Source organism: Pungitius pungitius, chromosome 21 (genome assembly GCF_949316345.1).
Source record: "Pungitius pungitius chromosome 21, fPunPun2.1, whole genome shotgun sequence".
NCBI lineage: Eukaryota > Metazoa > Chordata > Actinopteri > Perciformes > Gasterosteidae > Pungitius > Pungitius pungitius.
The window spans coordinates 6,643,841-6,658,757 of record NC_084920.1 but is presented as its reverse complement, the minus strand read 5'-3'; the positions used below and the strand labels follow the sequence as shown (position 1 = coordinate 6,658,757).

The 14,917-nt window shown below is 42.0% G+C and overlaps 1 protein-coding gene across 1 annotated transcript; it reads right to left on the bottom strand.

The window, feature by feature from the left end:
* Positions 1 to 5,431: 5,431 nt before the first annotated feature.
* foxi1 (forkhead box i1) lies at positions 5,432 to 7,007 on the bottom strand. Its single transcript, XM_037464108.2, has 2 exons — positions 6,405 to 7,007; positions 5,432 to 6,203 (listed from the first exon to the last, which is right to left on the bottom strand). The coding sequence occupies exons 1-2, from the start codon at positions 6,997 to 6,999 to the stop codon at positions 5,677 to 5,679; spliced, it is 1,122 nt and encodes a 373-aa protein (XP_037320005.1). The 5' UTR covers positions 7,000 to 7,007; the 3' UTR covers positions 5,432 to 5,676.
* Positions 7,008 to 14,917: the final 7,910 nt, after the last annotated feature.

The window sequence follows — 14,917 nt, the reverse complement described above, 5'->3', positions numbered from 1 at the left end:
AAAGCAGTTTAAAAGTGCTGCCTTTCATTCCCTCCTCCTTAAGATGATAGCAGCTGCCTCAGAAGTGAGCCCGGCCCTTGAAGTGCAGGCCGGGATTAGTGGCCAACACAAAAGAAGCATTTGGAGGGGGCATGCCTGTCTCTTTTGAAAGGCTATCATTTAAAGCCGTCAGCCATAGATCATCTGCGGCTTACATGAGGAAAACTGGGTTGAATGTTGATCGGGCCCATTATTTGACTCTCTGTGAGGGGTGCGTTTGATGGTTTAGGCCATGGAGGGCTCCAGAAGTCTCAGAGGCTCTGTCTGTCTCACTGTCTCTCTATTGGTATGCAAAGAGGAGGTAGGGGGTCTCATTAGGGGCCGGGGTAGTGTTGTTTGGGGGCGGGGGAGGCAGGGAAGGGGGGGGGGGGGCAATGAATTCCTCAGGGCAGATGCACCAGCATCACACAGGATCGAAGCTGAATAATGCATTACAGCAGCAGGTGAAACACATAAGGTCGGTTCTTTCCGGCACAATATCCGTCTCTGGATACCGTGCCTCAAGACGTGTCTCAAAAGTCAAAAAATGCTCCAGGTGGGACGCGTCTTTTGACAACATCATCCGATGTAACATTCCCACTGAGAGATAGCTTCCTTTAAAACTACTGACAATGACTGACAAGCGGTTTGAGAATCCCCAGAGTACTGAATGATCTCCTCACTTCCGTCTTACCACCAAAGGTCCAAGCTGGGAGGGGTAAAATGGATTTCCTCCGGGTAGCTACTTCCTCCGTCATCTGTCACCACTTCCTGTCGGTGAAGAGCAGGTAATGACAGCAGGCAGGTGTTGCAAGCCGGGTGGTATCACAGCAAAGCGTCATCAGCAGAAAGCATGCTATTTCCTCCTACACTCCCTTAACAGTGTTCGTTTGAAAAGTTGCTTTGAACAAAATTATTTTTCATGTATTCACTTTCACTCATATTGCAGCGGTCACCATGGTGATTTTTCCTGTTCATAAGCAGGTCAAACACACCGTCATCCTGTGCAAAGCTTAAAGTGATCCCTGAACCGAGCTAAAATGATTAAATATCGGCCGCTACTCAGATATTTGTTCTGCTGCGCTGCACATAGAAATTGATGTTCCATGAACCCTGGATATTGTTCTCATAAGGTCATGGTTTGGAATTGGAGGTGATGAATGGCTGCAGATTTATTGAGCAACCTGTGAGAAAGATGTTCACTATATTGAGATTATAAGAGAGTATAGTTATATATATACATATAAGAGAGTGTACGTTTTTTTCTTTAAGTATTGTCAAAAATGTCAAAATGACCCGTAACTTGTTTGAAACATCCGCCTGGTTGACGTGAACCCTTTTTTCTGGCTTCTCAGCAGTGGGTTAAACCACTGCTATGGTTTGTTATGACAAAGGTCACGGATAACAGATGATCTGCCTACAGTTTCCTAATGTGAGAACAAAGACTTTGTCAAAATATATTCCTACAATAGAGTGAGCCAGGGGATAAGTTACACCATTTTGGGGATAGGTTTCCCAGATAGAGCGATGTGAAGACAGCCTCTAGCTGTGAATTTACTGGGACTCGTTATAGTCCGTTAATCCTTGTATCTCTGTGACTCTTTTAGCAGGTTCTTCTGCTGGCTCTGAAGTGACTGTCCTTCCTGTGCACACCGATTATTCTAAGTCTTGGTATACAAACCCGCTTTGTTTGCACTGCTAGATTGGAAGCGAGGATGTGTGATTGACACAATTAATCTAAAATGACATGCACGAATGAAACAACAAATTAGATGATTCCACAGTGAAATACTTTTTTTTTGTACACATAAAACTGTTAACTACACAAATCTTAATCAGTATCTGATTTCAAACAAAACATGAATGAAATGTAAAAAAGAACCACGCAAACTGTCCTAGCATAATGACAAGTGATGCAGTGAGAGGCGTCTCCACATGTTTCACATGCCCTCAACAGCCGAGCAGTTTGCGCTTAATCGGTTCTTGTTCTGTATAAAATAATCCATATGGCTGCTGGTCCAGAGCGGAGATCCCATGCCGTTACCGACCCATACATTAGGCTTTTTATGGCCCTTTGAATGGAGTGATGAAACCGAATCAGGTCATGCCAATTGATAGACATTCTCCTCAGCTATCACTTGCACATAAGATCCTTTTAAAGTGGAGTGAAGAGACGCGCCCCCCCTCCTCGCGGCCGTATAGTGGCTTCCCCAGAAGCTGTCATCATATTGTTCCCTAAAATATTTAACTTCCTCAAGAGATTGAGCTGTAATATAAGAAATTATCCTTCTAATGCACACTGACTGCTACAAACAGATGTGAAATTTCAGGGTAAGCCCAGACTGTAATCAGGCCCCCTATGGCCAAGATATCATGTTCTTCACCGGGGTCAGACGCACAGTCTTCCTTTTCATATTACCGCTCGGATTTGTCTGTAAGCTATAGAGTTATATGGTCTGTGGAGAATTATTAGGCCTTAGACACCTCTTTATATTTGAAATCCCAAATGCTTCACACATTCACAAATTGCTTTACAACGCTCATGTTGAACTTACTTGAAATAATCCATTAAATAAAAAGTCTACAAAGCAACCAGGCCGGATGGCACATATTCAGAAGCGGGTTTTTGGAGCAACGGACGGTTGCAAGAGGTGATCTAGTTGCTTTTTTATCAGTGGAGGAGATCTCGCTAACAGCTAATGGGAGTTAAGTTCCTCACTTTGCCGAGTGTAACTTTATCCAGCAGTGATTCATCACTCCAGCTTGTGTCACTCACTTGATAACGCAGGGTCCAAAGCCACAGACAATTCCTCTTCACGTTTCCCCCGGTTGTGAAATCTAGACTAAACTTGTCATATACCCAATTAAAAATATACCTCGATCTCAACAAAGCCTCAGTCCGTTTTTTTGTTTTTTTCCACTCCCTCTGAAGCAACTCACTGCAAGAGAAAGCTCTCCAGAATCTGACCCAGCCGACATGCTAGTGTATCTAGCCGAAAACCGAAATACTCAACCCTTATTATAAGCCAACCTCGCCTTTGGATGGGATGACCCTTTGAGGCTGAAACCCATCATTATGGGTTTAGCCCACTAGGCATGTGCGGGGACCGGGGCCACCCTTATGCTGAGGTATTCTGCTGGGCCTGGGCCTTCAGCCCTGGAGCCAGGGGCCCTTAAGCAGGTGGAGCAGAGACGTGGTGGCCTGACTGATATTCATGAGGGCTGCTAAATGTGCCCTTCGGGCTCAGAGCACTGGAGCGTTACATTTCTGAGAACTTAGGAGGCAGAGTCGAACTTGGAAAAACAAGTGGATGTTTTTATCTGTTTTACGATCACAGAATTGGAGTAGGTGCCGTATTCAGATATGAAGTATATACTGTATATTTTACTAATAAGTAGCAACACCACATGTGTAAACACTCACAAAAGGGTGAGCATTAGTTTCACTTTTGCAAAAGTGCATATTTATAAATTTATACTTTAATAAAACGTTCAAGTACACCTTTCACAAAATGGATAATTACTGTGTAATAAATATTGGATTATAACTATAGGTGCAATGATAAAGGCATCACTAATGCTGCAGTTGGTAAAGGCGGGCCTTATTTGTACTAGGGTCACGTAACATACTATATACAGATAATGTATTAGTTTATTATACTTTTAAGTCGGAAAACAGTTACTACCTAAAAATGTCAAATAGATATTTAGGTAGCAGAGTATAAGTTGCCCCCGAAATGTATAATGTACAAAGCAGGTTGGAATGAAATACATGAAAAAGTAAGTAAGTTAGTACATGTCTTAGTAACATTTCACAACCATTTTTTATTACTGAATCAGTGTTCTCCAAATTCCACATTAATTAAAAAAATAGTGTAATTGAAGGATGAAGAAACTAAAGTAAGAATAACCAAAAGGTGTCCCAATGTGAGAGGAACTCCATGCACTCAATGTGATGAGGATTTCAACAGAAATCTTGTTAGTGTGAGAACCCGTTGCTGTGTGACAAAAATTTTCTTTGTCTGATCCGTGGCCCTGCTGCACAGAAAATAGAGCAAAATGTGGCCTGAGGGAGATAATTTGTTCCCAGATCTTCAGATGGCAATATTTTCATTTGAGCCCAGGAGGGGATCTCTTCAATTTGCCAGCGTCCATTGTTTCCCAACAAGGGGCACAAAAGTCTTGTCAATTAATTTTTCTTTTATTCCCGACCACAGAGCGCCTGAGTGAATTCAATTATCAACCAATTAAGAGGTGTTTCCTTTTATTTACAGACTTTGATGCCGTGCGTATCCTTATTGTGAAAATAAGAACGGAGCGGGGTGTTAAATCACTTGAACATTTCCGCTGCGTGGAGTTCTTAATATTTTCTCCCCAATAGGCTTTTTGTTGTGTCCCCTGGGGCACAAACACAACAAAAGGGCATTATTGAACTCTTTAGACAAATTGTTCAGCGGGTGCTCTTCCGAAAGTGGTTCTCAACAACAAAACATAAGAAAGAAAAAAAGAGTCCAACAAATTCACACAGACACACTTGCACGGAACAGGCAGCGTTGTGCGTGACAAGGGTTTTGGGAATAGATGGAGACAGGTGCAATGTTCAGCAAACAGGTTAACATCAAACAGGCCCAGTGATCATATCCAGCCGCAGACAGAAGGCTGAACTTTTGAACTTTTTGGAAGTAAGTTTAAGGTCTGATTGCTTGATGAAACAAGGCTATTGGAAGTTACAAGCGGAAAATGTCTCTGTCTCACACACTTTACTGCGCACAGCCACTTGACTTCAGATTTCTTCACCGTTTTGTAGCCCTTTGTTGGAAATTCTTGAGAACTTGATCTGAATATTTTTTGTGAGGGGGGGTGGGGGGGTGGTGGGCCTGGCTGAGGCTCTATGAGGCAAAATGAACATCATTGTCGTATCTGTATCTGTTAGAATATAATTACCCATACGTTGCATGGTTAGCTTTCCGTTCCGTCATTATGAAAGGACTATGAATTGACTCAATAAGGAGAACAGGAAAGTTATTTTAAAAAGGTAAAATCACAAAAAGAAAATACCTGATATTACCTCCAGCCCCCTGAATGAGATAAAGAAAGTAGTTTTGTAGTTTTTTTGACTGTTTAAAGTAGATTTCTCAAAGCGACCTTGACTTGTATCTCTCTTATGTCGTTTCCTCTTTTTGACTCGAATAAGTAAAAAGACAAATAAAGCAGGAGTTAAAATAAATGACTTTTATTCAAACATCGACGTGTTTTTAAAATAAAACACAAAACAAAATTCAGTCTAAAATACATGTCACATCTTCTTATGAAAATAATTTCTGTACATAGGTGTATTCTTCTTCTTATTCAAGACAGGTATATAAAAACAAAAAGATATCCAGAGTTAAAGGATAGATTTCCGTGGGTTGATTCGTGAATTTGACATTTCTTCTACAATAAGCATGCTTGTCGCAAATGGATGGACAAACCACATCAGAGATAGTTTCCGCATTGAAAGATGTCTTCCAAAAATGAAAGGGTTGTTGTAAAGGGTAAAATAACAAGTCAATTCCAGTGCTAGTTTTACTGAGGCCTACTAAACCACAAAATGACTAATAATGAATAAGAGTAGGCTAAATATGAAGGCATGGCTTCTGCGCACGGACACGCATGAGACTACACCTCGGTCCCCTCCCGGCTGTACATCAGGTTATTAACGCTAAAATGGTTGCTAAGGCTCTGCACCGAGGTGTAATAGTTCATTCTGTTGTTGTCAGAGTTCAGGGGAGCGATTAAAGTGGGCGAGTAGGAGCCCGGTCCGGACATGCCCTCTCTCGTATGAGACAGTCCCCCGAGGTACCCGGAGCCGTACTCCCGCTCCGCCGCGGCCCGCGGGGCCTCGCTGCCCGCCAGCAGCGAGTTCACGCTGGACACGAAGTTGCTGTAACACGGGCTGTGCTCCGCGGACGGAGACGGGGGCGACTTGGGCTCCGTGGAGGCCGGCGATCCGTGCAGGCTGGGCGGGGAGGAACTCAGGAGGCTGCCGGTGTCGGAGACCTTGTGCGGGCCGTCCTCGGACTTGACGGGCGCAGCGGGGGTGTCGGCCGCGGAGATGTCCGCTCTCCTTTTCCGCTTCCTCCTGAAGTTCCCGTTGTCGAACATCTTCTCGCAGTTGGGGTCCAGCGTCCAGTAGTTTCCTTTACCTGGATGGGTGGTGGTCGGGAGGGGGGGGTTAATCTCTGAAATCGAACTTCACTGTCAATGATCTAATTTTATTAAACTCACTATATTTAAAAAAAAATGAAATGCAATAGTTGTATCAATAAAAAAACATTAACATGTCACACTCTACAAGTATGGAGCAGGTTCATATCTATCACGTACAATGCATAATTGTGACTCACCGGGGTCATCCTCGTCCCGTGCCATCTTCTTAAAACAGTCGTTCAGTGACAAGTTGTGGCGGATTGAATTCTGCCATCCAGCTTTGCTCTTCTTGTAGAACGGAAAGTTTTCCGCGACGTACTGATAGATCTGGCTGAGAGTCAACTTTTTGTCCTGCGCGTTCTGAATGGCCATCGCGATCAGTGCCGAGTATGAGTAAGGCGGCCGGACCATCTTGAAGAGTTCCTGCTGGCTGGATATGGACAGCCACCCCAGATCTGCCCCGCCGAACCCGCTGGGAGGCGGCAAGAACTGCCTCTGATTCGACCCGTATCCCGACTGAATGTAGGACGTCCCGTTGTTCCCGGGGAGGTAAGGAGTGGAGTTGATGCCGGGTCCGTTCAGCCACAGGTACGGATTGGCGGACGGGGAGGTGTACTCTCCGAGGCCGTAGCTGGTGGGGTGCGTCGGCGGCCTCTGCGGGTGGTGGTGGAGGTTCTGTTGGTACACCCCGTAGTTGTCGCAGTACACGGCCATGTCCAGGAGCTCCTGCGCGCTGTGGGGCTGAATAGGGCTGGTCTGCTGGTTCGATGGTTGGTGTCCAAAAGCGTTCATAATCCACTCTGAGCAGATTCCCAATACCTAAACTCGTTTCTGTGTCTCTCCCTTTGGACTGAACTCATCCTCAGAGGGAGGAGTATTTATGCGCGGCGCTTCAGGTAGCCCATTGAAAACTTTTGGGACGGTCACACCCCTCTTTTCTGTCCGTATTGACCGAGATCTCCCTATCAATGAGGCCCGATACTCCCTCTAACTGCCATGCTGAGCTTTATGTTATTGTACTTATCTCATTCAGTCAGGGACTTAAAACTTGTTCCCGTGCGTAAATGCGCACCGGAGCTTGTGTTGAATATGGTTACATCTGTATATTTATAATCGGGTTTGAATAAAAACCCAAGTGGATCGACTGCACTAATATTTAGTAAATATCGGTCAATTAAATATTTAGAACGGTTTCTATATGTATTTTGGATTTTCTTTTTGCGTGATATAAATTATATTATTTTCATGAATAAGTAGTATATCTGGCACGTTCAGATCACCGTCAATCTAACATAAATTAATGTCTAAAATGCATTTTAGCAGTGGGTCGTAACAGTTTGATAAAAATATAAGATCTACCATAATGCACACGTTGTCGTGCACTCATTGTCACCATGACCGAAGGTGTTGACGTTTCAGACCCACGTGTGTAAAAATCCACCTTCGCTTGAAAGAAATTCGTTTGCAAGAAACACTTCCTAAATTCCGGAAGTTTCCCGTGAGAGAAACACCCCAGAAGGTTGGCAAAGACAATGATGTGCCTCATTGATACCATTTTGGATTGCCGAGGACAATTTGAAAAAAATAATCTGAATGTTTTTCTCCTTTTTAAAAAATTCAGCTGCTAATAAAGGCCAGTCAAATTGGGGTTTAAATTGTCCACATCATTCAAATTTTGAAATAAAAAGGGGACCTTTAACTATTGTTATAGGAATGTAATAGGTTAAATTTAATAAAGATACATAATCATCTGCATCCTATGAAAAGCGTTACTCCAACTTTATGATTAAAATCAAATCAACACCCGTCCATTATGTACAATGTTTTGTATACACTAAGCATATGGTGCTCCTAAAGGGAGCAATCAAGCTCACAGAGATTTACACCATTTAAATTTTACGCATAACGTCAAAGGAACAACAGCAACTGTGATGTGCCGACCACTGGCAGGCAAATAGTGCGAGTCTGGACTGAGAGGTAAGTAGAAGATGACAGCCCCGATACCAGTCGCTCTTTAAACCTTCTCAGACTTCTAATCTATTAACACATAATAACAATTATCATTACATGTCATGGAGTTATTACAGCATGCGATCAACTGTGTGTGATACACTATTTTGAAACATGCTGCTTTTACATCCACAAGTGCACTCACCGAGTCCATCTTGAATGTGAGATGACCAGTCGCCTCGGTGGTCGTCCCAGTGAAGAGCTGTTGGCCCTGCAGTTTGCTGCCGGACTTCTGTACTGATCGGCAGAACATTCCTCCTCTCCATGACCTTGATGTAATTGTTTGGCTCCAAGGTGTTGTCCCGACCACAGGCTTTACAGCAGTGGCAGGCAGCGGACTCCGTGGGGGAGTTGTGGCATTTAACCCCCATATGAAAACAACACAACCTGTTCAGGTATCACACCCGGGACAGCTAATTACTGCAGAGTGGACGCTTGCATCTGAAATGATGAGCCCTCTCAGTCTGACACCCGGAGGAGCATAATGGGACTTTTGTGCTGCCGAGGTATCGGGGGCCCCTCTGACTTTTAAATCTAAGATTGCTCTTGATTGCAGTTTGGCAAAAATATTAAAATTGGTTTATTTTGAAATTGGTTTATTCATTATTATTAGAGTTAAGGGGTTAATAAAGCAGCCACCAGTCAGAGTTCACCCATCCCGTCTTTCCTCTGAGATTAAGTCAAATGTATATCAAATAAGTCAAATAACCTCAAGTGAAATTCAAAATTGCTGACTGTGTGTGTGTGTCTTTGTGTGGGAAAGAGTGGGGGAGGGAGGGGGATCTATTGTTGCTCTGTCATGTCTGTCTTCATCCCCTGTTTCCTCAAGCTTTCTGAAGTCATGGGAGCTTTTCTCTACAAGATCAAGTCAATCCCGGCGGGGTCAGAGAAGCAGTGCTGAGCACCACAGGCCTCTTCAGGCTGAGGCATAGAGAAACCCACTGCTGCATGTGAGGGGCAATCCTGCCACACGTGTGCTACCTGTCTATTTACTAGATATTGTCTATCAGCACATTTTACTGCTGGGATAAAATCAAAACCCAATCAACGCTCTGTTGATAAGGTTTGTTTTCTGCGTACAACCTTTGCTGTAATCACATGGCCATATGAGTTTGACATCTGCTGTAACTGCTCATTGCTTTGGAGTAATTACCAGATTATTAAATGTTAATTAATTCTGAGTGTGTAAACAAAAACGATCCCTCCATGCAGCCGGGTCCTGCTCAGAGTTTCCACCCAGTGGAGGAACAAGGCAAAAAAAAAAAACACAACGCAGTTTGAGTTCGTTTGAATGCAGCGACAGCCTGGATGCAGATAGGCACGTGACAATAAAAACTGGTGAATACATTGAAGAAAGTTCACTCCTCAGCAACTCCGGCTGTGCCCAGATGAAAGACTCGTGGGGTGTTGTGGTGTGAAACTCAGCAGGCGGAGGAACTGTCTGGCCTCAGAGTATCCTTCATTTCTACGTTCATAGCTCTTCATTCTTTGAGAAAGCAAAACCATATCCAGTGTAAGATACATTTATAATGGCATCTGTAGCTGAGGCCCTTTTCCTTAATCATTTTCAAGAGTTTAAAGGGGTGAACAACTATTATCTTTTAAGAAAAATCATCACGCTTCCGAAGAGATGTTTCCAATTTTGCATGATGTAATTTTTGCAAATCATATGGGTGTAAAAAAAGAATAAATGTTGAGTAATTTAAAACCATATGTTGCTGTTCTGCCCAGAAATATACTTCTAAACCAGTAACAGAGTAAAAACAATACAAGCTAGCTTGAAATGACGATTGATGTCTGTGATTTACATTTAAAATACAACAATTGAATATTGTCCGAGACAGAAGATGCCTTCTGCTTCCCTTAAAACTGTGATTTATCTGTCACACTGTGACAAATCAAACCACAATTAGCTTCAAAACTAATGTCACTATCATGTTGCACATCAGAAAGACAATCTTTCCCTCAACAGTTCCTGCAGGAGATCAGATGCTACTGGTCTGTTGGAGCCTCTGCTGGTCTCACCATCAGTTGTGCAGAGGTCAAATATACTCTACCTTGGCTTGCTGCATGAATTACCGTAAATATTGTAATTGTCAGTCGTCATGTCTGACCTTTAAACTCAACATTTAGATTTAGATTTAACATTTAGATTTAGATTTAACATTTAGATTTACATTTAAAATTTACATTTAGATTTAACATTTAACATTTAAATATAGATTTAACATTTAGATTTAGATTTAACATTTAGATTTAGATTTAACATTAATATATAACATTTCACATTTATATTTAACATTTACATTTAGCATTTACATTTAACATTTATATATAACATTTAACATTTACATTTAACATTTACATTTAGCATTTACATTTAACATTTATTATTTACCAACTTTGTGTTACTGCCAAACATTGTACTTGGAAAAGTTGTTGCATGTATTTAAATGATTTTGTCTCTAAATGTTTGAAAAAGTGACATGTGAATATTGTCCTGCTTTTTTTATTCATATGACAACGCTAAATGTACGAAAACTGCGCAGGATTTTAGAACGTGCAACATTTTACAAACGGCGCCCCATATTAAGATGGCTCATTTTCATCGTCCACTCTTTTCCTCCGAATGCAACGTTAGCTGCAAGAAGGCAAGCAACTCAACTCAGTCAGTCTGTCCCGTTTTTTGGTTCTAAACGAAGAACGAGAAAACGACTGCCCGTTTTACCGCTTTTGATTCATAACGAAAAACCAGTATCAAAAGGTACACGGACCACCTACGCAGACCTACACGGACCCAGAACGCATCACTGTGACTCCAGTGAAAGGACCTCAGGGGAAAGAACGTTTCACCACCTTCCATGTTCCATGTTCCACCTTCCATGTTCCACGTTCCATGTTCTGTTCTCCACAGCATAAGAACACACGCTGCTAAATTCAGTCAGTTAGTTGCCAGCCTTGAAACTGCACACACAGAAGTTATTGCAAAGTGGGCACGTAAATCTGCGTTTTTCGGTCACCACAAAGCCGAAACAGCTTCAAGGTAAGGGAGGAATCCAGACAGACGTCTGCATTAACTGGTGTTTATGGTTTATTGGACTTGTCCGGTGGAGAAGGCTGGGCACCTCGAGTAAACCTTTGGGTAAACCTCTGATTCCTACAGTTGGGACCGTTTTCTTACGTTTTCTTTTGAGTTTGAGGCGTAAAAGGATAAAAGAAGACCGTTTTAATGCAGTTGGTGACTTTAGTTCACTACAAAATGAATGTTCCTGTTTTTTCTCATCTAGATGACAATACATCGGACGAAAATTCATCATCCGAAGAAAGAGACTACGGACACTGGTAAGCTGATCGTTTGAAACTGCTGCTGGAGATGCTTCCCATCATCAGTTCACTAAACACTTATGTGTATTTAACTATATAAACTTCAATCCTCTTTTCCTTCTAGTAATATATATATGTCCAGATGCATTGGTTTTAGAGGATTTTAAATATGTCTCTCATATTATTTCAACAGTGGTTTCGTAGTTTGTTTTACTGATACGTTAAATCCTAAGAACATAATATCTGCCTTATTACAAAAGTTATGCAGACATTGTAATCCCAGCAAGTTAAAATAGAAAACAACCAAAGTATGATGTTGGGCGAAATTGAGAAGACACATGTGAAGTTAAATTGTAAATCGAGGAGCACACATGAAATTTAGAACCATTTTTCTGCAGAGTTGTTGTGGGTATATCTCCCATATTGTGCTTTTTGCGAGGATCTGCTAGAAGTGATAAAATACTCCTTTAAAGAAGATTCAGCCGAGCAGAAAAGACACTATCTTGTTGTTTATTTCTTTTGCTCGTCTGTAGGAAGCTGCAACACCTCTGTGGAGGTCGTTGGCATGAGAGGGGTCAAGAGGAAGGTCACCGCTGCTGAGGACGGACTGTTGAGGAAGAGGAGGCGGGTCACAGAGGACAGCGAGTAGGAGAAGACCAGACAAAGTCAGTAGTTTTAGGCTTGATTACGTTCAGTGTCAAATTAAAATTGGTATTTCCATCGTAGGATGGGTAGAGTTTAGGTGACATAGTCACGGTCATTCACAAATGTATTAAAACAAGATGTTCGGATCTGCAGGAGAATGAAGAGCCGACAACCTACCCAACGTTCTTTCAGGGATTTCAGGATCTCCACATCTAAGAACATTACACAAACATGTCAAGAGACACAAATCTGCTCCTTTTTATTTCACATTCTGAGGATGGTACTCACCTTTCTTCTCCTTGTCTCGCCAGACTTCAAGGACTTCCTCCAGATGTGCCTGAGATTCAACCCTTTCAAATGCCCACCGCTGGAGCAGCTCAGGAATCATCCGTGGCTTAGATAATCGGACAAGACTGCACCACACAAACATATAGCTAATATTACATAGGGATGCAATAAAATACACACACTAATTATATATATATATATATATATACACACACACACACACACACACATATATATATATAAAATCATATATAAAATCACCTAAAGGATTATTGGAACACCATACTAATACTGTGTTTGACCCCCTTTCGCCTTCAGAACTGCCTTAATTCTACGTGGCATTGATTCAACAAGGTGCTGAAAGCATTCTTTAGAAATGTTGCCCCATATTGCTAGGATAGCATCTTGCAGTTGATGGAGATTTATGGGATGCACATCCAGGGCACCAAGCTCCTGTTCCACCACGTCCCAAAGATGCTCTATTGGGTTGAGATTTGGTGACTGTGGGGGCCATTTTAGTATAGTGAACTCATTGTCATGGTCAAGAAACCAATTTGAAATCATTCAAGCTTTGTGACATGGTGCATTATCCTGCTGGAAGTAGCCATCAGAGGATGGGTACATGGTGGCCATAAAGGGATGGACATGGTCAGAAACAATGCTCAAGTAGGCCGTGGCATTTAAACGATGCCCAATTGGCACTAAGGGGCCTAAAGTGTACCAAAAAACATCCCCCACACCATTACACCACCACCAGCAGCCGGCACAGTGGTAGCAAGGCATGATGGATCCATATTCTCATTCTGTTTACGCCAGATTCTGACTCTACCATCTGAATGTCTCAACAGAAATCGAGACTCAGACCAGGCAACATTTTTCCAATCTTCAACTGTCCAATTTTGGTGAGCACATGCAAATTATAGCCTCTTTTTCCTATTTGTAGTGTATATATATATATATATATATATATATAAACTGATACCCACTAACATTTAGACACACAAATATACTTTACATATATACACAGCGGGTGAAATAAGTATTTAACACGTCACCGTATTTCCAAAGGAGCTATTGACATGAAATTTTCACCAGATGTTGGTAACAACCCAAGTAATACATACAAAGAAACCAAAACAAAGAAGTTCAGAAATAAAGTTATGTGTAATAATGTGAAATGACACAGGGAAAAACTATTGAACATGCTTACTGATATTTATTCAATACTTTGTACAAACACCTTTGTTGGTAATGACAGCTTCAAGACGCCTCATGTCTGGAGAAACTAGTCGCATGAATTGCTCTAGTGTGATTTTGGCCCATTCTTCCACACAGTCTACAAATCTTGAAGGTTCCGTGGGCCTCTTCTATGAATCTTGATCTTCAGTTCTTTCCATAGATTTTCAATGGGATTTAAGTCAGGTGATTGGCCGGGCCATTCTAGCAGCTTTATTTTCTTTCTTTGAAACCAGTTTAGAGTTTCCTTGGCTGTGTGTTTAGGATCATTGTCTTGCTGAAATGTCTACCCTCGTTTCACCTTCATCATCCTGGTAGATGGCAACAGATTTCTGTTAATACTGTCTCTGTAAATTGGTCCATTCATCCTTCGTTCAATTATGTGAAGTTTGCCAGTACCATTTGCTGAAAAGCAGCCCCACACCATGTTCCCACCTCCAAACTTCACTGTTGGTATGGTGTTTTAGGATGATGTTCAGTGCCATTTCTCCTCCAAACATGGTGTGTATTATGGCATCCAGCTGTTTTTTCAGCAATGGAGTATTGCGTGGTGAGTGTGCATACAGGCCACGGCGGTGGAGTGCATTACTTACTGTTTTCTTTGAGACAACAGTACCTGCTAATTGCAGTTAGTGGTGGTCCTTGGCTCTTGGACAACTCTTCTGATTGTTCTTTTCACTCCTCTGTCAGAAATCTTGCGAGGAGCACTTGGTCGAAACAAATTTATGGTGAACTGATTGTCTTTCCACTTCCGTATTATGGCCCCAACAGTGCTCACTGGAAAATTCAGAAGCTTATAAATGCGCCTATAACCAACGCAAAGGTCTTGAGACAGCTCTTTGCGTTTACCCATTATGGAATGTCTTGTCTGACACCTTGGCAATGAGACCTTTTTGTAGGCCATCAGTTGGGATTGAACCAGCTGATATTAATTTGCACTGACAAAAGTCTGGATTGCTTTTTAATTATTGACCCTGGCTGTCGTCTTTGCTTTCCACACCTTTTTGCACCTCCCTTTCTTCATGTGTTCACTTTTTCCCTGTGTCATTTCACATTATTACACATAACTTTATTTCTCAACTTCTTTCTTTTTGTTTCTGGTATGTATGTATTACCTGGGTTGTTACCAACATCTGGTGAAAATTTCATGTCAATATCTCCTTTGGAAATATCTTTACGGAGAAAAACGGTGACATGTTCAATACTC

Excerpts from the sequence above, each read along its gene's own strand:
- foxi1 (XM_037464108.2), bottom strand. The coding sequence starts at position 6,999 with ATGAACGCTTTTGGACACCAACCATCGAACCAGCAGACCAGCCCTATT. Across the intron at positions 6,204-6,404 it reads ACGGGACGAGGATGACCCCG|GTAAAGGAAACTACTGGACG; the intron begins GTGAGTCACAAT and ends CCACCCATCCAG.